The sequence below is a fragment of the Manis pentadactyla genome, chromosome 8, assembly GCF_030020395.1.
Source record: "Manis pentadactyla isolate mManPen7 chromosome 8, mManPen7.hap1, whole genome shotgun sequence".
Taxonomy (NCBI): domain Eukaryota; kingdom Metazoa; phylum Chordata; class Mammalia; order Pholidota; family Manidae; genus Manis; species Manis pentadactyla.
The window spans coordinates 111,427,609-111,451,378 of record NC_080026.1 but is presented as its reverse complement, the minus strand read 5'-3'; the positions used below and the strand labels follow the sequence as shown (position 1 = coordinate 111,451,378).

Below are 23,770 nucleotides of genomic sequence, written 5' to 3'. Positions count from 1 at the left end.
CCTGTCACTTACTGAAATGGGGAATAGGGAGGAGACAGGTAAGGAGGGAGAAGGAAAGAGATGGACTCTACTTGGAGCTTGCTGACTTGTTGGGGATCCTGCATATCCTCCTGAAGTGACATGATGTAGGTGGAGCTGGGCAATGGGCTAGGGGAAATGGGCCTCTGGGGTCCTGGTGGGAAGTAGATGTGCAGGAGAACTGCCCCCAGCCAAGGGAGAAGCTCACTCCTTAGTGTGTCTCCAGGCTATGTCAGAAGCCCCCCAGCCTTCTCTGGCAGCTCAGAGCTTCAAGAACCTTTCCAGTGGAGGAAGGCAGAGATAGGAGCTGAGCTGGGAAGGTTTTCTGGGGACAGAGAAGGAAAGTCCCCAATGGCAGAGACTGAGTCAAAGCTGGGTGGGAGGGCTGGAATCAGGAGGCTGATGAAAGGATGGAGAAGGGACCCCTCCTAAGTATCTCAGCCTGGACAACCTGGACAATCCCTCCATCCCTCCACCAAAGAGGAACAGAGACACAGGGACAGACACACAGATCCTTCACTGGACACTCGGGCACAAGAACAGTGAATGTCTGAAAAAACAAGCAGCACTCCCACCTTCCCACTCCCAGACCCACCCAGGGACAGAGAGGCACAGGAGACAACAGAAAGAGAAGCCAACCAACAGAGCGACAGACAAGGTGCCTGAGCGCCCTCTTCGGGACGCACCCGGGGGCGGGCAAGATCCCGCGAGCCGGCAGGTTCTCCCAGATCTCCGTGGGGCTGGGCACTGTTCAGGCCCAGAAGTAAATGCGCAGCGAGAAAACTTGGGGCTAGCGCCTGGCGGTCTCCGCGGTCTCTGTGCGAGACTCTGGGGATAAAATTGCGGCTGCGCGGATGAGCAGAGGGAGGAGACAGGAGGGCAGGCAATCCTCGACCATCCGTAGGGGACCTCGACCAACGTCAAGTTCTGAGAGCTTGATCCTTAAATCTGGGTACGGGTGGAGAGGCAGGGCGACAGAATCGACCTGGTATCGATGAGTAATTCCAAGTTATCCTGAAGTTTTGGGAAGCAAAACCTCCTAGCCCAAGGGCGGGGTGGGTGGGGAAGGGTGGCTACTTAAGTACAGACTCACATGGGCTTTTGCCTGCCTTCAATTGAGGCGAGAGGGTCTTAGCAAAGGGGTGGGAGGGGGGTCGCAATGAGAATGCAGTTGGCAGGATCATTGAAGGGGTTATTTTCGCATCATGAGGGGAGGCCTGTCCCAGACAGGAGAGACAAACTTGGAGCCATGGGGAGTGACATACAAAATTTTATTATTATTATTATTTATTATTATTATTATTTATTTCTCATGTGCACAAAAAAAAGAAGAAAAAGAAAAAGTAAGAAAGAAAGAAAGAAAAGAAAAAAGAAAGAAAAAAGAATTGAAACGAACCGAAGCGCTGAAAGTGGCCAAGGAGACCAGAGCTATCGGGGATCTCTGGAGGGTTCGGCTGGTCCTGGTTATGGGGCCCTGCCCGGCCAGCTCCACAAGGACTGGAATGGACCGGGCCTCGGAGTTCGAACCTCGGCGCCCTCGCCGCCCCGCTCGGGCCACAGGAACCTGGCTGGGCGCCGGCTGTTCCCTTAAACCAGTCTCTTTTCTCGTTTTCCTTTTCAAATAAAAAAAGGCTCGAAGGGGAGAGAGATCTGGGCGAGAACTCCAAGCCTTTTCGGATTTGTTCAAGGATTTTTATTTATTTATTTATTTTCACTTTTATTGACTTTGTTTCTGTTATTTCGAGTCGTCACGATCCACGGGTGAGGAGACATGCAGGGCGCATCGCCGCTACCGAGAGAGAGCAACTACGGGGCGGGGCGGGCGACCCAGGGCGCGCGGGCGCGGCCGCGAGGGGGCAGGCCCGGGCGGAGAGGCCCCCTCGGAGCTAGCCTGCGAGGGCCAGGCGGCCGGAGCAGAGCTGGGGGGAGAGGCCGACGAAGGGACAGAGACAGAGAGACGAGAGGGACAGAGACGGAGAGAGACAGAGGGGGAGAGAAGCGAAGAGAGGGATGGAGAGAGGGCAGAGATGCGGGGGAGAGCGAAAACACGGAATCACAGAGAAATAGCCGACAAAACAGAGGCGAGAGGAGTCCACAGGACCGTGTTTGTCATTTTGCATAGAGATTTCTTTTCTTTCGTAATTTTTTTGTAACATAAAAAAATGCCCCCCCTCCCCCAGGACGTGCTGTGCTTTAGTGGGCGTGTAGTTGTGTCCCCCCCTTCCCCCAGCGAGCGGCGACTCTCACAGCACGGACAGAGGGGCGTATCTACAGGCAAGGCGGGCGGGCAGCGGGGACTCTACCGGGCGGGGCGGGGTTATATACACGGGTTTTCGCCTTCACACGGCACACCGTCTTCCTATAAAGCAGCAGCCTGTTGGGTTTTTGTATTGTTTTTTTCCCTTTTTTCAAAGACCATCATATTAAATAAATGTAATTCTTGCGGTTCTGTTCGGTTCCTGCTGGAGGAGGAGGCTGGGGGTGGCTGGGGGGTGGTGTGTGAGGGTGGTGTGGGGCAGCCCCCCACTTCCACCCCGCCCCAGCTCAGACGCCAGCTCAGAACCTGCTCCTACCACTGGCAGATTGAGAGGTTGTCGGGAGAGGGGACATCAAGTAACTGTTCGGGGAAGACCAGCGCCCCGCGGCCTACGGAAATTGGTTCTGCAGCAGGCAAGGGAGAGCCTCGCATGGGGCGATGAGTTAGGGAGGAGAGATGCAGAGCGTCGTGGGATGGGAAAAGGAGGGGAAACGGGGAGATCAGCGGACTGTTGAGACACTGAGGTAGGGGCAGGGTGGGGCTGAGAGTCTGGTCACTAGCAGGGATGCCTGGGCCCTGGGGAACCGTGCAGTTCAGGTGGAGCAGGGAAGAGCCAGGAGTCGGACTTGGTGGGCGCGAGCTGCTGGGACCTGTGTGTCTTTGGTCCCAACTTTGGAAAGACCTGACGACCCCAACCCGCGATCCTAACGCCCGGCCCCCATGCCATTCCACCTGCTGGAGCAGGGCACATTGGAAGGTGGGGGCAGTCCAGCTGGCGCGGGGGTTAAGGACTTCTCTCCGAAGGTTAGGCAGGAGATTCTTCCTCCTTCTGCAGAAAACCGTTTTGTTTATTTCCTTTGCCCAGTCCCTCCAGCGAAGCCTCCCGGCGCCAGGGCGGCCGAGGAGAGCTGCTCCCGGGCTGGGACGCGCTGCAGTCCGCGCTGATTGTGTGTCACAGAAACGTGTCCCCCGAGCGCAGCGGCCGGCCTGGCCAGAGTCCGACGGGGCGGCTGGTCCCCTTCGGGACTGGCTCGGGCGAGGCCGAGGCGTTGGGTTCGGCCCTCCCGGCGGAACGGCGCAGTTCCGGCAGGCGGGGAGGGGCGGCGGGCGGGGCTGGGGGCGGCAGGCCCGGCCCTAAGGGTCCCGCCCGCGGCTCCACGCTTCCTGTCCGGCCGTGGACGGGGTGACGTGAAGGGCTGCAGGGGTCCTGGTATAGGGGTGGGGCTGGGGCGGTGGCCCGGGGGCGTCGCGTCGGTGCGCCCTCCCTCCGGGGCTGGCGGTCAGACAGGGACGATGTGGAGGCCGAAGCTGTCGGCCTGCAGCTTGATGTGGTCCCCGCGGTAACTAGTGGCGGTCATAGGCAGCGGCAGCAGCGGCAGGGGCGGAGCCCCGGGGGGCGGCACTATAATAATAAGGGGAACCTGGAAGTTAACACAGGAGAAGAATGGGCTGGGTGAGAGCACAACAGGAGAACAAAAAAGGAAAGAAAAGACCTCCCGGGGCTGGGGCCGGCGGGATGGGGCAGGGAGACCTCGGCTGGCGTGTGGGGCCGGTCGTCCCCGGGAGAGCTTCATTCACCGCCTGGGAGAGGGGCAGCCGCCCGACTGCGGACCTTCCGGGGGGGCCCTGAGCCTTCCAGCGGCCGGGGAGAGAGGCGTCGGGAGGGAAGGGCGGGAGGCGCGGGAGTCCTTAATGGGGCCGGGGCCTCAGGGCCGCACTAACGAGCCTGCCCGGTCCGGCCCACAAAGGTCGGGCCGCAGGGAGTGGGACCCGCGTCTGGAAGCAGCGCGGACGAGCGGGTCGGCGGGCGGACGCGCTGAGCCGCCGGCCAGCCAGGTGGCGTTACTCACTTAGTAAGGCGGGGTTGCTGAATCTCCAAGCCTCGTTGTAGGCCGTGTACTGGGGGTGGCTGTACGGGTTGCCGGAGAACTCACTCCCTGCGGGAGGGTGGGGGAGTGGGGAATCAGACGCGCACAACGCCTGGGCGCGCTCCGCGTGCCTCCCCTGGGCCCAAGGTGCAGGTGCAGCAGGCAGGGCAAATCCCGCTGCTGGCGGGCAGGCCCGGCAGGGGCAGAGCAATCCACCCGGTCGGCGTGGGCAAAGCCGGGGTCGGAATGGGATGCAGAAGCACTGATGCGCCTCGCACGCGGGCAAGGAGGGACCTACTAGACAGACCCCGCCCGGGGCTCTCCCAGAGGAGGGGCTTCAGACCTCCCAGGCAGGGTTTGTTCTTGGTCCAGGCGTGCCTACCCCGCTGCGCTGGGGGCTAGGGCCTTTTTAGTGGAGACTGGTTCCAGGAGCCTTAGCCCCAAGGGGTGGAAGCAGGGGAGGGTGTTGAAGAAAGGCCCTCGGGACACTTCGTCCCAGAAAGTCCTAAGAATGGCATCTCAGCACAGTGCCAGTGCAAGGAGTGGGGGCTCTGCTGGGAAACACCACCCTGCGCTTTTCCCTCGAGAGGTTCGGTACATGGGCCACGCAGCAGGGGAAGGAGGCGGCGGGGAAGCAGGTGGACTGCCAGCCGGTCTGGGGCGGTGAATGGAGGGCCCCGTGGGCTGGGAGCCGTCGGAAGCTACTTCCCTCCCTCCGCGGGAGAAAGGCCAGGCCTTCGGGTTTCCCCCTCGCCCTTTCTCCTGTGTGATGACCCCAGACTGTTTACAGTGATCCCTAACCGCGGGTTAAGTAGAGGAGAAGGGGCCCCTCTCAGAGAGGGAGCTGGGGTGGGGGTGGGGGATGCAGCCACTGGAAAGCCTGTTTATTGACGAGGAGGGAAAGCATGCGTGCAGCAGGATAATGAGCTTCTGAGCTCAACTGTGACCAAGAGGAACTGAGCTATCTCCTTCCCCATCGCTAATGAAACAAGTGTAATTTCCTCATCAGCACTAGATTCTGTTTAACGACTCCCCCCTTGCCACCATGAGCTCTCTGCAGCTCCCCTCATCCCCACCTCCTTGCAAACTCCCCTCTCCGGCACCCCCACCTCTCTAAGACCTTCTCCAGCCTCCACCTGCTCACTGCTGGGACCTCCCTGGAAGAATCTCTTTGCCCCCAACACTTCTAGTCGTATGCCAAATCTGGGCAGGAATCCCCTTTTCCACAACTCCTAGCTCTCCTTACCCAGTTCCTCTAATTCCCCTCAGCCCTTATTCTACAACACCCTGCAGCGACCTCCCCCTTTGCCATTGCTCCCCACCCTCAAGCTCTGCTTAACCAGGGCTGTGCCTAGATAGATGGCCCAGGAATAGGAGCAGTCACCCTCTTCTATCTCCACACCCTCCCATATGAGAGGAGCTTTCAGGGAGAGGGGCACACAAGAGGGCAGCCAGCAGGAGTAGGGTGCAGGCCCAGTGAGACTCACCCTTTTTAAGACATAAGTTTTTTGGTGTTTATGCAAAGAGGAGCCTCAACTCTCTTTGGCTTCAAGCCTGGCTCCCAATCTGGGGTGGGGGTTTGGGAAGAGCACACGTTCCAACTTCAGTCACCAGACGCTAAATACAGCCTCTGCGTCTCTGGTGCACACAGCCCAAACACAGCTCCTCTCAACCAGGGGATGGGCCTGAGCTCCAGAGGAGCAATGAGAGCCCAGGTTCCTCTGAAGAGAACTGGGGGTGCTCTAGCTTGTCTCTGAAGCCAAAGTCTCTCTGGTTCCTACCATAGCCTGCCCTCTCTCTGCTCCTCTTTCATTAGGGACTAGCTCCCTCCTGCCTGGGGTGGGGTCTTCCTTTGGGTTGGTGTGGACCACATTGGCTTTGTTTGAGTGACTGACATGCCCCTGGAAATGTTTCTTGGCTCCAAGTTTCCATGGAAACCAGGACAGGCTCTTCCAAGCAGTGTCAGCTGGCTGGGGGTGGGCTGGGGCCCTGAGGGCAGAGCTGAGGCTCAGTGCTCCTGGAGCACAGGTCGGGTGGGTAGGCACTGTGGAGGGGCCGTGACGTACAGTGGGGTGCGCACAAGGGGACATTTCTGCAAACTTCCTTTCTGGTTTGCGCCTGAGGAAGAATAAGGAACTAATCGCAGCCTCTGGGGAGAGAGAGGGAGAGAATAGCAGTGGTTTGGGGGGAGGGCGTGTTGGGTCTCCCCACCACCCCCAGCCTCAGACTGCAGACCACTCAGAATCTCGCCCGCAATTTAGTTCCCCCCACCTAAATCAGGCAGCTGCAGCACTGTCACCTACCAGGCACCATTCCTGCCAGGGTGGAGGTGGGGTAGCTTCCCTGGCCAGTGGGGGGCACGTGAGGGGGGTAACCAGGCAGGGTGGTGCTCGCCATGTCACGACCTGGAAAAACACAAAGGGGAAGGGATGAGGCCTGGAAGAGAGGGACGTGCCTCTAAGCATACCAGGGTACTCCCTGCGAAAGGAAATTCTGGGAGGAGGAGGAGATGTGTGCAGTTACATGGGGGTATGTCTGACTGAGCAGGTTCAGGTGTGCCTTCACATGTGTCTAAACTTGTTACCTAAGTGTCTGACCTATGATCAGCTGTGTGTATGCACCTATGCTGTAGGCCTTCTCTCTGTGTTCATTTGTGTATGTGTTTACCTTTGCTTGTCTCTTTGTAGCCCAAACCCAGAGGGAGAAAGGAGGGTGCTGACCTGGTTTTACTCCTCCTTCCCAGCATATTTGGCTGTGGTCTCTCCAGTAGCTCAGTGGACCTCCTCTTGCTTCCCTCTCCCCTCATTAATATCCCATCCTTCTTTCAGGCTTGGAGGACACCCTGCTACCACCATATTGATTGACTGATGGGTATTCCTTGTCCTCTCCAAATGGAGCTGCAGGCTGGGCCTGCCAGGTGTGGAGAGCAGGGGGCCAGCTAGTGGGCTATTGTGCTGTTTGTGTTTATGAAATTTAAATGATAGAAAACCATCCCAGAATAGAATCAGGAGTTTTGAGCCAACAATGCAAATAGATCAGATCAAGTTCCAATGAGCAAACCTGCTCCCCCAACCAGCTGCTGGACTCCTGTCCCTGGAGGCCTCTATTAGCTAGAGTGTGGAGGGTGGGAGGCAGGGCTTCCTTAGCAGTGTCCTGGAGTGAAGGCAAAGCAAGCCAGTATTAGGGAGACACCCATGGTCCACAGACATCTCCTCTGGAACACAGCTGCCCCTGAGTGGCCTCCCTCCCTTGCCTGTCCCCTCCATTGCCACGTAGAGGTCACCACCTCCCTTTGCAATGTAGCATGTTCCAATCTCTAGTGACAATTATTTGCCCTCTCCCCTCTCCCATGTTCCCATGCGCTAGAGACTACTTTCTGCTCTCCTGAGTCTCCTGGGTCCCATTTATCCTCCCTAAATTCCCTTATCCTCTTCTTCAGCCAGTGCCACTCTCTCAGTTTAGTCCCTCTGTCCAGTGGCAGAAAGGCAAGGTGTGGCTGGAGGAAGTCAGAGACCTATGCATTCTGGCCCAGTTTACTTTCTTTTCACCAGTTGTCCTAGTCTTCATCCTCCTGATGGCTATCCAAAGCACCTCTCTCTTTCCTTGCCACTCTCCCCTTGAAGTTGACTTCACCTCTCACTTCTGAGACGTCTGAGTTCCTCACCCTACCTTAACATATCTGAGTGATTCATCCTCTCCTAAGCATACATAGATACAGCTCAGGTGTTTGCATTTCCAGTTACTTGCAGCACATTTTCATTTGCTGTCCCACTGTCACCTCAAGACTAACAGGAATAAAAGCAGACTCATTTTCTCTCTAGTCACTCTTGAAGACCAGCAGACAAAACCTTTGTATTCCTTCCTGATACAGCCTTTTCCCTCCCCCTCTATATGAAGTCTGTCACCAAGTGCTGTCAGTTCTCCTTAGCAACATCTGTTGGATTTGTTGCATCATTTTATTCCTCTTCCTCAGTTTCCTTAAAATCCCTACCATTCTACCCACTAAGGAAGTTTTTCTCTTCTAAGCTATAATGTCTGTGCTCCATGGTTTACCAGGTTTATAATGTGTAGGTTTATATATTCCAGGTTTATTTTATAATGTCATTACAGGTCATAATGCATCAGCTCTGCTGTGTCATTTTATGGCTTCCTCAAAAGATCAAATCAAACTGAGGGCAGGGCCCTGTCTTCTGCTTGCCTATCTTGCATAGTTGGAAACATGGTAGTTGCTAAATAAGTACTTGTTGGGTAATTCTCTATCACTCTATTGCACTTATAGCCAATTCCAGGTAGGTTATATTATTTTCTAATCATTTCATATGTGTTGTTCTCCTTTGAAGTAGTAGTAAAGGCTGGGACAAAATGTAAATGTTAGAATCTGCTTTTTCTCTAAAAATAGTTTGACAATGGAGTATGGATTTTTATAGGATGCTGAAAGATTTACAGTGAAGGACTCATGTATTGTGACTTCGTTTACTCATGCAATAGAATGACCACCCTCTATACCTATCTGCTATAGCTAATATCTTATATTTCCTAAAACTCAAGAACAAACAGTGGAGTACAATGTCAGACAAGAGATCACTTCAGACTCGCAGAGAGATATAAGAAACAATCTGTTTGCTTTGTTGTGGGTTTTTTTCGTTGACTTCTGTTGTCAATAAAGGTTACACGCCTCCCAGCCATCTCTCAGTGGAGTGGATCTGAAATGGACAAGGGCAGCAATATCTATCAATTCCTTGAGAGATTAATAATATGGCATTTATTGGTTTAAAAAAACAGCCCAAGACAGAGGAGGCTTAGGGAAGATGTAGAAGTTTTGAAATTGGAAAGAATGAGATAGAAACAAAATGCTTCCTGGTCTTGCAATCTTAATGTCAACAAAGCAGCCAGGAAAAGAAGAATGCTTCATTCTTAATAAACAGGAATTTAAATGCATCAGAATTCTAATTTTCAGCTGCATAGTTCCAACAACCTGTCAGATATGAATTCCTTGAAATCTAAGGTTTTATCACACAACCCCTGACTTATCTTCAGGAGAGAGGAAGAAAGTCTGGATGAGTAGATAGGTGTTTCTAGCTAACCTGGAGTCACCCTTCTTGCAATGTTTATTGCCACTGGCTTTTTCTCTTACAAAATGGTAAGACCAACTTCCAGCATACAGAAACTTTTGCATGTTGAGAGTCCCCCACAGAACCGTTGATTGAAAGGCACATTTCTAAATTCTATTTTAAATACTGAACCAGGGAAGTGCTTTTCAGACATTTTTAAAGAAGAGGCCCATGAGGAGCAAAAGGCATACAAGCTTCCTGATGTTCTGAATACAGCTGTGCTTTTGTTGCAGATTCTGTAACATCAGTAGCACCACCAAGAGGTGCTCATTCAGGACCCCCGAACCAACAAAGGTGCAAGCCACTACATATAAAGCACTCTCAATGGCTTCATTAGTACACAGGTGGTACTGAAGAGCAGGAAAAGATTGAACAAACTCTTGCTAGAGTCATATATTCTTCTGGAACACCATTGTCAATAATGGAAAACACACACTGCAGGAAGTTTTCAAATTATTAAGACCATCATGCCATTTGCCCAGCAGCATTCTCTGAGCAAAGCTCTTCTGGTGAGAGAATATGAATGGGTAATGGGATCTGTGCAAGAAGGTATTAACAGAGTGCTGGGACTTGCATTACTACAGACAGATGGACAAATGGAAGCAGAGACAGACTCTAAAATTGTAAGACAGCACAGCCACCTCCCTAAGACAGACAAAAGCACAGAATGGAGAAAACAGCTACATGGCAAAACACATTAAGTTATAAAATATGCGCCATCCAACAGAAGATAAAAAGCAGTAAAGTACTTGTTTTGCTCACTGACAATGTCAGTAGCATGAAAACAGCACTAAGAATCACAAATGGATAAAAGCCCACATGTTACAAAGGGATGGACATTTCATGTGGCTCCTTGCTTCCTGAGATGACAGCTTTAAAGGAGGGAGAGAGCCTTAGAGATGACCAGTCTAACTTCCTTGTTTTAAAGTTGAGAAAATGGAGGCATAATGACTTTCCTATGGCTACGGAGCTAGAAGATGAGAAAGCCAATGTTTGAAGCTGTCTATACCACACTGTCTTTTAATGATAACATTAAGCCAGATAATCCCCAGAAGAGCTAAAGAAAATGAAAAGAAGTCATCCAATAAGCAAAACTCATACTGTCACCACAGTCATTAAGATAAGGCAAGAAAAACAGGACACAAAGAATAAAATACTGACACCAAAAGTCTGTAGTAAAACTCCATGGGGTGGAGTATTAATCTCCTTTGAGAGTTTTCTAAAAAACAAAGAGGCTCTTCAAGAAACCGTAGTAGTTGGGAATCTTAAAGTACCCAGAAGTGTTAGAAGCACTGTACTTGATGAGGACGTCTTCTCAGTTCAGCTGCAGAAGTCCCTGAAGATTCTAAAGCCAATTTCTACAGCAATCACTACATGGGAATCAGACAGGGCACTTTTGTCAGACATTCCTTACCAAATGGGCCAGATCAAATCAATTGTTTTGGAGAATCTAAGTGCAGTTGCTCTTACAAGTACAGAGAAAAGCAAAGTGAAGGACTTTATTAAGAAATTGGCAAATTTCAGTTGCCAGATAATTTATGCTATTTTGTCAGGTCTAAGATTCAAGGGCAGAGTTGTGTTTCTACTTGCACCTAGACTAGCTAGCAGTCATTGAGCACCTACTATATGCTAGGAACTGTCCTAAATATTTTCTATCTATTATCTCATTTAATCCTCATATCTACCTATGATGTTAATCTGTTTTTAATCCCCATTTTATAGATGAGAAACTAAAGCTTAGAAGGGCTAAGTATTATGTCCAAGGTTTCACACTGAGTAGATGGCAGAACATGAACAAGCAGTATACTTGGGAATTCATTCTAGAATGACATTCTCAAATATTGTAGACCCAGAAAAATAGGTATTTGGTCCAGGAAAGGAACCTGGGATTATGCTAAGCAAATCCTTCCTATAACAGAACATCGTGTCATTTCTTGTTTGTTGTGCATTTCAGGTTCTTCCATTTTCTATAGCAAGGGTTTTAAATTGGGGTTCACTGATCCTGTAGAACTCCATAGATACACTTCAGGGAGTTGACATAAAGCTATACATAAAATGTTATACACACACACATATGATATCTAGATGGCTTTTACCATATTCTCAAAAGCATTTGTGACTCAAAGATTAATGAGCACTGTTTATAAAAGACTGAAAGAACCTCTATTTTTTGGCATAAGAAAGACACTGGTTTGTTTGAAACTACTTAAATTGTACCAATAAACAAGATCATACAAAGAACAGCAAAATAACATGTGAAGAAGCAGAGAGGTTTATATCTCAAGTTAGGAAAATGTCAGCATTTGGAAGGCCAAGGACATCATAGAAGGGACATTGCCGAAGCCACAGAGACATGCTGGCTCAGTGATGGCCCAGACTGCAAGACTTATTAGACATAGATTTATACAGCAAAAGTTATATTCAATGAGTTGAGAGATGCTTTGCCTCAGCATCGTTCTCTGAAAATGAGCACTTTTGCTATCTTCTTGACACTCTGGAGGACCCTAAGGCCAGAAAACATAACTCTTGTTTTACTATCCTTTCCTCAAGTTTTGTCTGTGTCTCATAAGGTAGCGAAAATGAAGGCATTATATTGCTTCAAGGTTGGCAGTCTCTGCCTGCATTTGACACAAGCATTTATAATACTTCCAAGAATACACAGTTATTAAATTAGTAATTACTGCCTAAAATACACTGTACATTTACACTTACTATGCCAATTATGACCACTTTATAACAATCAAGCTATACATAATTCACTAAAGTAACAAGCTTTAAGTCTGTCAAAGATTCTTTAAAAGGAGAGGGAAAGAGTTTCCCACATACTTCATTTTGTTTCTTATTTCCCAGGTTTCCAAGTCCTCCTGAAGTTTTCTTCTCTAGGGCCCGAGGTGCCTGGGTGAGGGCCCCCAGCCCAAGGCACTGTCTTGGCCCCACAGCTCTTCATCCTGAGACTTGCCTGCTCTGGGTGCCAGCAGAGGGGGCTGCTCTCCTCGCTGAGCTTGCTTCCCACCAACAGCTAGACCTTTAGTCCCTGGTGTGTCCTAGACAGGGATGCTGTCCAGACCCGTGTGGGCTCAGTGAGGTCTGCAACTCGACAGCCAACCTGCTGGACACACCTGTCCTGCTGTTCCCACCCGTCCTCCTAGCACACTGCCCACATCTGGACAGTGATAGCATATGGCCTAGCACCCCACCAGAGGCAGCTTCCTTCCAACTCAGCTGGACCATGGATGGAGCTGCAGCCTCAGGATCCTGGAAAAACGCTAGGGAGTGTTGGGGAGAATCACGTTTTCAAAAGGCTGAAAGGGAACTTGGCTCTCTTCTAGTCCAACTCCCTCATTTTACAGAGGAGGAAACTGAGGCCCAGGGAGAGGGGAAGACATCCCAGTCTTCTCCTGGTTTCACTTCCCCATTCTGCTTTCTCTGGCTCCATTAGCAAATTGCAAATGAAGATTGGAGTTGGGCAGGTGCTAGTGCTTCGGAAGCTGGGCCCAGGCTCACCGATGGGCTCAGAGCAAGAGAGACCTCTTGCTGGGTGGGCAGAGGTTAAGCTTGTTTGCACAGTCTCACGGTACTCCGGGTCTCCCAGTTCCTCTCCGGCTTTATTTTGTTCTCTGAGAGCCCTGAATTGTCAGCTCTAATCCTTCCGAAAGCGCAGTTTTTCAGGCGCTGTGTGTAAGTGAAACCCTAATCCCAAGGAAAACGGCCACTTAAGCTGCTGGAGCATTAGGCTGCTCTCAGAGCCAGCCGCAGATACCCTCTCTCCCTGCCTGCCGCCACCGAGGAGGAGAGGGGAGGATTCCAGGCTGAAGGCATGCAAAGCCCTCTCAGAAGTAACAATAGTGGTAGGGCTTGCATCCAAAAGCTCAGGGTTGAAAAAGTGCTGGCTCATTTGCCCTGAGGCTACAGTTAATAGTAGGAGAAGGAAGGATTCTGATCACCCTGGGGAGAGAGAGGGGGGTCTTCCTGTCACCTTGGGGGTGGCTGGCTCTCTGGGGGAACAGGCTTTCAGACCTTGCCTAAGCGGCTTTGGGGCCAGCAGGATGTTTCTGAGCCCTTGGTCCCAAAACATAGTTGTAACATTCATTGGGATACCACTATTTAAGGAGCATTCACCTTTTGGAGGATTCTTCTTTGAGATATCCCAATCATCTCTAAACATTTACAGCAGCTGAAAGGTTTCCTACAACCTAACTTATCATGAAAGCAGTGCCCAGTGTTTTCGACAGGGCAACCTTTTATTAGCCTGAGTTGGCTATTATAGGCCCTTGAAATAAAGATCATTGCTTTCTTGAAAATACTTTGATTCAGATTCAAACTGGCCTCTCTCCCTGGTCTCTGAACAAATTAGCAGGACTGTGCTGTGGAGTACCAGGCACAGTCCATTTGGTATGCTTAGACTTTGGGTCTCCTGGATGGAGGGCAGAGATGAACTGAAGAGTGGAGAGGAACACCCAAGGTACTGGGCCAAATGTGAGCTCAGCTAGGAAGACCATCGAGCTACATCTTTACAAAGACTCCTGGAAAACTTCATACCGTCATCCTCCCTCCCACTCTCCTCCCCTCTGCAGCTCTATTAGAAGCCCCCTGTGCTTCTGCCAGTGCACCCCACTGGGGAGGACAGCCCAGCACTACTGGGATGCCTGGGCTGCACAGATGTGATGTTGGATTGGGCTGAGGCTGGGTTGGTATAGTTTTCATTCTGCTCAAATGTGACTTGACTCTCTCAGTTCTAGAATGAATTAGTACCTCTTCTTTTCAATATCCTTTCCCTCTGGAGGTAGATTGGATAAAGGAAGAAGGGAAAGAGCTCTGATCCAATGACTCCCTAGACTGCAGGCCCAGGGCACCAGCAGTATCTGTCACTGTCTCATTGCTATGGAAATGCCCCTGTAATTAAATCAGAGCTGAGGTCTGGGGGCTGGAGGTCCTTGGGGATGTGGCTGGAGGCCTCAGGGATCTTTGGAGGAGGCTAGTTTCTTACTGCTGGGACTTCTCAGCCTAAACGAAGAGTCTAGGGCCCATGGATGCTGAGGGGAAGCCCTCAGTTTGGTTTGGCCTCCATGGTAAAGGACTCTGACTTGCCGCTTGTCCAAAGTCACCCTGGCCCTCTCCTTTCAAGTTTGGAGGGGAACTCTGATGTCTGTGCCCTAAATTCCTCTAGCTAATCAGGGGCTTTGAGCTGACAGACAAGGCTGGGAGATGCCCAGCCTCCTTCAGAAACATTTCTCAGCCTTTATTGTCCTCTCCTCCCCCGGAGGGGGCTGGCAGAGGGCTGAGCTGTTTGTTTTATGGAGGGAAATGCACTTACATTGGAAGGGGGTTGTTAACTACAGGAAAGAGGCAGTTTCTGGAGGTCCTCAGGGCTCCCTAAGCAGGAGGAGGGAGGGTTTCCCAGGGTCCACACCTCTTTCTACTAAAAGGCCACTTTGCTGACCATCCCAGATGTGGGCAGGGAGTCTGGGCTCCTAAGCATTTGCAGCCCTTTCGCAGAGTCTGCTCACTGCTGCTCTCACAAGCCTCCAGACTTGGTGGTGGGATGGAGGGGGAGGCAGCCTCTGCTTTTAGCATTGAACTTCACTTAGTGGCCTCCCCTACCTCTGCTCAAATTTGCCAGCTTTCAGGAGACGAGAATCGACTGGTCCCTCTCCCTGCCCTGGGCACTTCCCTTTGTGGCAGCATCTGCATCTCATACAGATCTTAGCCATAGATTCCTTCAGAGCTTCAGTCTCTAGGCATCAAGAGAAGTTCTCTCCCGAACTCTTGAATAAAACCACCTTCTCCCTTTCCCCTACTCCTCAAGGTTTGGGAGGCTAACAAGGCTCTTTTTTCACTGGGGAGAAGTGTACTGTCCTTGTCCATAGCTCTCCAATGTTCAGACATTTTTCCAGAGAAAAAGGGCGATTCTTTGTTGAGACTTGGCAGTCTGGGAGCTTGGATAAGCAGGGGACAGGTTCTACTTCCAGGAAGCCTGAAAGCTCCCTCCATGACTCCTGGACCCCAAAGCAATAGTGTGGTCTTCATTCTTTGACCTTTTTGATTTCTGTTACCTGACGATTTGCTGAGCAGTGGTGGGGAAGGGGACATGGGACCTAGAACTGTGATACATGCAAAACTGATATTTTTTAGAATCTTTTTTTTAAAGTATAACAAGTATGCTTATTTGATAGCTGCTTTTGGATTTTTCTATTATCTCCAATTCTTGGGGGTGTTGATTGTCCTGTTTACTGCTTCTGTGAACTATCCCTTCATGACAGTTTGTATTCACATAAGGTATGTCAATTTTTTGTAGTGAGCTCATTTTTAGTGGCAGAAATTTTTCTGTAGGAGGCGGATGTGCCCTGGATTGTGGAGTGTCTCTACAGAGAAGGTTTGCCCTTGTTCCTGCTGGGGTTTCTCAGTTGGTTACTATCCTGGACACGTTTTTATGTAAGTTCTTGACTGGGGTTCCTGCCATGTACTCATGGCAAAAATTTAGACTCTGAACTAGGGTCAGGCTTGGGGTCTCCATTTCTCATGGAGACATTTTTTTTTCCCTCTCACTTGCGTCCCTGGACCATTGGAAAAATTTCTTTATTTCCCTCCCATGGACAGTGTTAACCTGCTCTGTTTCTGGCTTTATCAGGGTAATGCTCAGTTCTAGATTCTTGCCTTTCTTGGGCCCAAGGTCATGTCTCCTGCCTGGTGTGTTATAACCCCAGCCTCCCCCAATAAGAGCCTACCTCCAGCAGGCCTCCACCAAGATACCAATAGTCTCTCACATGCCACTCTGGCTTTGAGTTTCTATTTCTGGCACCAGAGACTGAGGTTTGGTTGTGTATTAACAATTCTTGTTACTCTATTTTATCCAGCTATATTTTGGTGATTTAGCCTGCCTTGTTTCTGGACGTCAATCTCATTCTTCCATTAAAACTCTGGGACTAAAAAGAGGGTGGTGAGAACTACTCTTGCACAAAGCTCTCCTGGTGCATGGCAGTGATGCCCTGAGAAGCCAGCGAAGCCTGCTTGGTGCAGTGACAATGGGGACTGGTGGGTTGCTTGGCTTCTAGAGCAAGCAAGGAGAGCCGTTACACAATCCCTGACTTCCTCTGGCACCACTGCCCTCCACATGGCTCCAGGGTAGGGGACCTGCTCTCACCTTCAGGATGGACTTTTACCAGGCCAAGGGACTCTAAATGCTCAGAAACATTTCCAGCTGACTTTGGGAATCTTGAAACTAATACTTATCTTCTCCTCCCAGATCAACATTACTGCCAGTGTCCCCCTCATGCTCCGTTATGGCTGCAAACCTGGACAGGCATATAGGTAGGGGGTGTCATGGTGAGGAGGTCATGGGAAAGAGGCTCTTTTCTATCAGTGATGGGAGACTTAAAAGTATGAAGACATCACGCAGTTGGAATCAGAGCCTTCACTGAAGAGGCCTCGACCCAGAGGCTCTGGGAGTACTTGGGGCAGGGGTGGGGAATGGTTTGATGGCAGTCCCCATAGAGTCATTTGGAAAGGTAAGAAATTGGTAGAAGGTAACAGCCACAGCCAGCCAACCTGAGGAAACCTGGGGCCAGAGTGCCCCCACTCCGCAACCCACTGTCTCATCTAGCTGGTCCCCTTTTCCTTATCACTTAGGAAAGACTCGGCTCCGTTCCAGACCAGCAGCCTAGAGCAGTGGGCTGGAGAGAAGAGATGCCGCTGAGCTAGAGCAGCCCAGCGGCGGAAGGGAAAGTGGGTGATAAATTTAAATAACCAGCTTGACTTGGCAGCTTGCTGAGTTGTGATGCAGTGAAATTAAAATCTCGGCAGAACTTGCAAACACTACCCAGAAAAATAGGTCTCTCTCCTTGGTTCCATGGTGGAAGGTGGGGGTGGCAGTGGTAATGGACTGAGCCCCGGCCTCTGGCAGCCACACTTGCTTGCAATGTGATTAGCTGTGTCCTGGCCCACTAGGCCCCTCTCTGCCCTCCATACAATAGTCCAGGCTCGTCTCTCCTCTCAGTCCTGACCTTGTGGAACAGCTGTATCAAGTGGCTGGTGAAGTTTGAAATCAGCCTCCAGTGCCAGGAGGTGGCAGGAATATCAATAAGGTTGGCTTTTCAGATTGGGCTAGGGCATTCCTGGGCCAGATTCCTCAGAACTCAGCCGCAAAGGTTTGCAGCCTCAGCGGCCTGTCCCTGGGGAAGGACTGCTGAGTGCTGAGCTGAGGGGGATGAAGAGGGATCCTTGAACACCTCAGGGCACCCAAGCCAGGCTGTGGGCATGGATGACCTCAGTGCTCTCTCACTCTTAGCACACACCTGGCAGAATACCTTGACTTTTCTTCCTCTACCAAAGCCCTTCATATTCCCCAACAAAGTAAGCTTTTTAAGAATCTTTGAGGGGAATTTCTACAAATACACCAAAAGCCTCTCCTGTATCTCATCCCATGCCAGAGCCCACTTCTCACAGATGCCATCTTTCTAGAAGAGTTCCCTGAAGTCCACCTCTCCTGGGTCTGCTCTCCTTGCATCACCGCTCACTGCTACCCACAAAGTTCTGGCCCGAAGGCTAGCATGCTGGACCCACTCCTGCGACGGCCCGTGAAGTCTCTGGGCACTGCCCCTTTTCTCACCTTGACAGTACCTTCAGCAAATTCTGTTTGTCCCCGTAATAAACACATCATGAATCATTCATCTTTAATAGATTATGCAAATTAGGAGGACATAAAATCAACAAAGATCAATAACTGCAGCCGTTTTAATTGCCAGCAAAAACATTTTAAGAATGAGCATAATCTGCAGCCCTTTCTTGGGTAATGGCACCATTAATCCAAATACTGGATCTTGGCCTAAGCGTAGAAAAATCATTCCCTGCCCCCAACCCTTCCCACTCCTCCCCTCCCCCACCTCTCCACACACTTCTCTCTTTTTGGTAATTTCCAGTTTCTGAGCGAGTTTCCCGTCATTACCACTGGTGAACAGCTCCGAATGTTAATGGTTCTGCTTTTGTTACTCCTCGCTTGATTGAAATGTCGCATACAGATTGAGATGTTAGTGCTAACTTGCCACCTGGGAATGTCAAGCTGGGTCTGAAATGAACTTTTCTCACACTTGGATCCAGATGGATCAGCCGGAGATGTTCCCAGGCTGAGCTGGGACTGTTCCAGGGCCATGGGGGGGAGGCGGGTGGGGGATGCTCAAGGTGGAGGCACTTTACTGCACCAGCCCAAGTTCTGCAGCAGGAACCCTACCCTGATGCTCCATCTCTCCACCCTAGGAAGCCTCTGCCTTATGGACTGTGGCCCCAGGCACAGGGAAGCACAGCTGGGATTAGAGAAAAATCCTGGGCTCTTTTTCACCAGCTGCCTGGGGTGGGCCACCTTTGAGAAGTGACCACTGTAACTCTGAGCAGATCAGGAGAAAGGAGGCCTGGCCTGGGCCATCTCTCTGCCTTGGGCCAGAAAACCCAGCAGCTCAGAGAGCTTCTGAGTTCTAAGGAGGACCCAGGCTGAGGTCAGTTGATAACAGGCTGTATCCTGACCCAGCTAAGGTTGTCACTCCCAGAAGCCTCATCCAGTTCTCTGACACTTCCAGAACTCAACCTCTGATTGCCTAGCCAAAGAGTTCAAATCTGTCCAGGCCATAAACAGTCAGACCAGGACACCCCTAAGGAGAACGTGGGCAAGTGAACAACAGGGTTCTCCTAGGCCTCCTAGGAGGGCTACTCACGGCCCATCTCAGGCCTGAGCCCTACTCGGATCAGCTCCAAGTCAGAACCAAGGCCTGTCCTACAGGTGGGGCCTTGGCTGCTCCCTGCCTGCCTCTGGCTGCGTGCAGCTCCGCTGCCAGGTTCCCAGGCCACCTCTGCTTGCCTCGCTGGGCAGGTAACGCCTCAGTGTCTCCCCATCCCCACTGAGACCCTTCTTATCATTCCGTCTCCCAAGGAACAAACGGCACATTGGCTTTAGTGTCTTCAGAATAATTAGGTGAATTTTAATAACACCTCAATGTGTGTCTTTCCCACTTGGGCTCTTTTCTGGCCTGGAAACCCTTCTGTAGTGCCAGGCGCCTTCCTCAGCCGGCAGCTCTATGGCCTGGACCTCCATCATCTGGGGCCTTCACTGGGCCACACCTCAGCCTTCCTCTGCTCAGGCCGCCTCTGCTGTTCCTAATCCATGGGAGCACCTGGCTTGGGTGCCCCCTTCCCCTGCATTTGACTGTGCGACAGGCCTGAGCCTGTCTGGCCTTGATATCAAGCTTTGGTCTCAGTGATTTCTCTGGGAAGCAGAAGAAGGGCTGGGATAATTGTGCTTATCTGTAACTACCGATCTGCATGTGACATGCTAAAATCAAAAGCCACAAGTACCCAGGCTGTCCAGAGGAAGAGGCTGTCCTGGGGACACAGGAGTGTGGAGGCTGTATACAAGGCACACTGCATTCTCACCAGCCTGGCCTAGTTACCCTCGGCATTCTTCTGCACGCATCCTAGCAAGAGCCTTATAATTCTGGGCACCTTGGTGGAGGCAAGAAAAGGCAAGGAGAGAAGCAAGAGGCTGGGCAGAAAGAACCAGCAACAAACAACTCCTCCTGGCTTCAGTCTTCCCAGGCTGAAGCATGCAGAGACCCTGACCACAGTTCTTTCTCTCGCATCTGTTCAGGAAGCACCCTGGTTTTTGGAGGCTCACTCTCTCTTTAGATATCATGGCAGGGGGCCCACGTGTTACATTAGGCCCCAGATGGCATGGGCTGAGGCACCCCCACTGAAAGCAGTGCTCCCCCCTTCTGGAAGGCTCCTTACCAGTTACAACAGGGTATGTCTGCGTGCCTGACACGTTGCTGCCCAGCTCGGGGTTGGTGGATGCAGATAGACTCGACTTGACTTCATCAAGCCCAGGGGTCAGGGCTGGGAGGGAGTATTCGTTCCCCTGGGAGGAGAGAGAAAAGCGACAGCTTTCTATTGATGCACACACACGGAGAAAGGGCTTAGTGTGCAGATGGGGAGGAGGAACGGGGAGCCTTCCCAGATGGGGTGGAAGGAGATGGCCCAGCAGAGGGAGGGGAGAGAGGGCGAGGGCGTGGCAGGCTGCAGATGATGGAGACTTTTGCATGGGGGTGGGGGTGGTAGACCTGACAGGGCTGTGCAGCCTGTACATTACGGGTGTGTATCCCAGCATCTTTTACATTTCTGCAGCATTTCATCTCCTGCCTAAGAAGCTCCAAGGGTGGAGTGTAGCAGTGGGGATCCCCTGCTAAGAGACAAGGGTTGTTTTAAGGTCCCTCTGGAGTAGGGAGCCTGGGGGATGAGGGGTGAACCATGACATGATGGCGAGGAAGTAGCTGGGGGAAGGGCCTGGGGGGCCTTCAGCCTGGCACTGCTGGGTGAGCTGATTGGGTGCTGGCGCCCCTTTTTTAAAAACAAACAAAGACAGCCCCATGGGCCCCTTGTTCTCTGCCTGTGCACTGGGGTATGAAATTGGGGAGGGGGAGAGTCCACATGGCTAACAGAAGGGTGGGAGGGGGCCAGTCATTGACTCTGAAAGGGTGTCCTGCCCGAAACACTAGGGTAATTGCCTTTTTATTGCAGCCACCACTAAGCCAGACCCCCGATGCTGGGCAGACCAGGAGCCTGCACAAAGCAGGAAAAGTTGCTCTGATTAATATTACATTAAATTAAAACTGATTTTCTGCTCTTTCGGGTCTATTTTTTTCCCTTCCGCTTCCTGGCCCCCCCAGAGGACCCCTCCCCTCCTTAGCTGGATGGGATTGCCTCGTCATTTCCAATTCCTTCTCGTATTGATCTTCCTGTAGAAATCAGTTTTGTAATTAGCTGCAAATTAGGCCTTCTACTGGGGGTGAAGCTGCCCCCTGATTTATCACCAGAGTAATTCGCTGTGATCGGAGAGAAATTAAAATGAACTCAATTAGGCTTCGGATTTGCTTTATGGGCCCTGCTCCGAGTTTCAGGGGGAAAAATGACTGTGCTGGTGTTTAATAGTCTAATGAAAGTAAATAAAGGTTATTCATTGTAATACAGCCGAGGACTTGCGGAGGGTGCACTGAGGCGCCCGCCTTGGCCGGCTCCTCCTTTGTTGGTTTATGGCTCAGGGCACCTTAAAAAGACTTTTGATTTTTGTTTTATGAAGACAAACAGCTTATGGGATAAAAGGACAGGCGGGGAGAAAGGCAAGTGGCTGGAAGCTGTTGGAGTCCTAGTGCGGCCTGTGCGGTGTGGAGCCTGGGGGCTGCGCTGGTGTGTCTGCGAGTGAGTGTGCAAGCCCATAGACTGTGTTGTGCTGCAGCTGTGGGCCTGAGGTGGGATGAGTGTGTGCTCTGGTGCTGGAGCATGTGCCCTGGGGGGAGCTGGGTGCTGGGGGAGTGCTTGATGGCACTCTCAGGCAAGGCACACCCACTGGCTGCTGGGATCTGCTGTGAGCTCTGTGGGTTGGCGGTGGGAGGGGAGGGAGTGGGTAGGTGGTGGTGGAGTTTAAACAGGGCACATGGATAAATGAGAGGAGTTAGGTGATGTGTCTCTATGTTGTGTATTGTGCTGGTGTGTTGGGGACCGCATCCTATGCTGTGTGTTCTGGGCTGTTCTGCATCTATAGGAAGTCTTGGGGTCTGAGGGGTGGGCTGGCAGCTTGCCTGGGGTCACACTGGACAGCTGAGGTGTGGACCAAGAAGCAGACATAGCGGGGGCTCCTGACATGGGGCAAGAAGAGTGCTACAGGCTTGCACACACTTTCTGTAGGCCCCTGGGGTGTCTAGGCAAGGGACACATCAGACTGCCCAAACTCCTCCAAGGCAGGAGGGCGGTCCTGAGTACTCTGTGCCAGTAGCACAGAACGGCAGGGCTAGAAGGGACCTGTGAGACCAAAGCTAAGTCCTTCCTTCTACAGATGGGGAAACTGAGACTCTGAGAGACTTACCCTAACCATACTAGCACGCAGAACTCATCAAATCTAACTCCCATACACCACAATGATTTTTCTTAACTCTCCCATAACACCCTTGTGTAAGTGTGTTCACATGGCACACACATGCTGCCCCCACATGTAGCTCACGGGATGCCAGGTGTGCACATGGCCGAAGTGTGTAAACATTCTTCAGAGGCCTTGTTCTTTCCAGGTTCTGTCCACTTCTGCAAACAGGAAGCTCTTTCCTCACCTGTTCTGATTTGATGTGCTCTGATGCCTGGAAGACGTCAGGGTAGGAAGGACGCTCAAAGACCCGATCCAAAGCTTCCAGCTGCTGCTGGGTGAAGGTGTCAGCTCGCAAGTGCTTCCGCAAACTGTCCACACCACTCTGGGAGTCTCCATTGGGGACTGAGCCCTCAGACACATCTGGAGAACACAGAGACACTCAGGGTATCAGCATAGGTCGCAGAGGCACAGCGCAGTGCAGCAGGCCTTAGGGGACAGGCACCTGGCTCATCCCCCAGGGCTTTGCACCGTGCTGGGACCCCTTACTCCCAGCTTCCAGGCTGGAGAGGCTGGACCAGGGGCTGGCCATGCCTCAGAGATCTGACTGAGGAAACCAGAGCCTTGGAAGGACCTGGGAAAAGAAAGGGAAGTTGTCACAGCATGGGGGGCAGAGGTGGAGTCCGATGCTCCAGGGGCCATCTCTCCAGGGGATGTCTCCCTGAATCCCTTCTGTCCCCCACCCTGGGCCAGCCTTGGGGAGGAGAGCTGGGTGTCTCAGACAGCATTACTGAGCCTGTGGAGAACTGAACTTGGCTCTGAGAGGAATATCAGTTCCACTGACTCCAAGGGTGGAAAATCATCAAATCTCTGAGGCTGAGTGTAACATGGAGACTGGGTGAAGTAATTAACTTCACCACCAAGGGAGGAGGGACTCTGAGAGCAAGGCTGAGGCATTCTACTTGCATGGGGCCAGGACTGAGATCAGACAGAAGGACAGCAGGTGGCCCATGAGCATTAAAAATGCCAACTTGGGCAGAGACTACAGACAGGATCTCTGTGGATGTCGCTGTGCCCAGGCCACCCTTCTCAGTCTCCATCCCTAACCTGGACTCTGGCGAGGCCTTCATCAGAGGTCAGCTCCTTGGTCCCCTGGTTCCTCCTGTGGATCTCCACAGGGAACTGAGAGTCACTCCACAAAGGTAAGGCCATGGTGGTACCACACTAATCCTGGCTCCCTGGGACTGTAGGCCAATCCTGTTCATGTCCTGCCCTACCCAGGCTTTCTCACCTGCCTCTCTGTGCCTGCCTTTCTGCGTTGGGTCTGTTGGAGTTTTCAGAGGGTACAACGGGCCAGACACCCATCCTGCCACATCTCCCCTGGCACAATGCTGGGTCCTCCTCGGCCACAGCTTGGCCACTCCTTGGCTTCCCTCAGCCCAAACCAGCTAGGAAGCCTTGGCCCTGGGTCCAGACCATGCTGTCGGCTCCAGGGTGTTCCTCTGGGACTGTTATATATATCAGTTTATAGGTGATTATATGATATGATATAATCAATATTGCATTATATACAGTAACACTGTACAGTATCATTCAGGAGACCATAGAAAATATTACATATTGATTA

General features: G+C 51.6%; 1 protein-coding gene across 6 annotated transcripts in view; it reads right to left on the bottom strand.

Moving 5' to 3' along the window:
* Nucleotides 1-1,406: 1,406 nt before the first annotated feature.
* Nucleotides 1,407-23,770, bottom strand: part of PAX2 (paired box 2) — an 87,908-nt gene continuing 65,544 nt past the window's right edge. For 4 of the 6 annotated variants that reach the window (XM_036898931.2, XM_036898935.2, XM_036898936.2 and 1 more), the window contains 5 exons: nucleotides 22,391-22,566; nucleotides 20,025-20,151; nucleotides 6,447-6,548; nucleotides 4,126-4,212; nucleotides 1,407-3,677 (listed from right to left, as the gene is read on the bottom strand). In XM_036898931.2, the coding sequence (XP_036754826.1) occupies nucleotides 3,556-3,677; nucleotides 4,126-4,212; nucleotides 6,447-6,548; nucleotides 20,025-20,151; nucleotides 22,391-22,566 (614 nt within the window). In that variant the 3' untranslated portion in view covers nucleotides 1,407-3,555. Of the gene's footprint in view, nucleotides 3,697-4,125; nucleotides 4,213-6,446; nucleotides 6,549-20,024; nucleotides 20,152-22,390; nucleotides 22,567-23,770 lie in introns of all 6 variants that reach the window. The other 2 variants (XM_036898937.2, XM_036898938.2) reach the window with 1 other exon arrangement.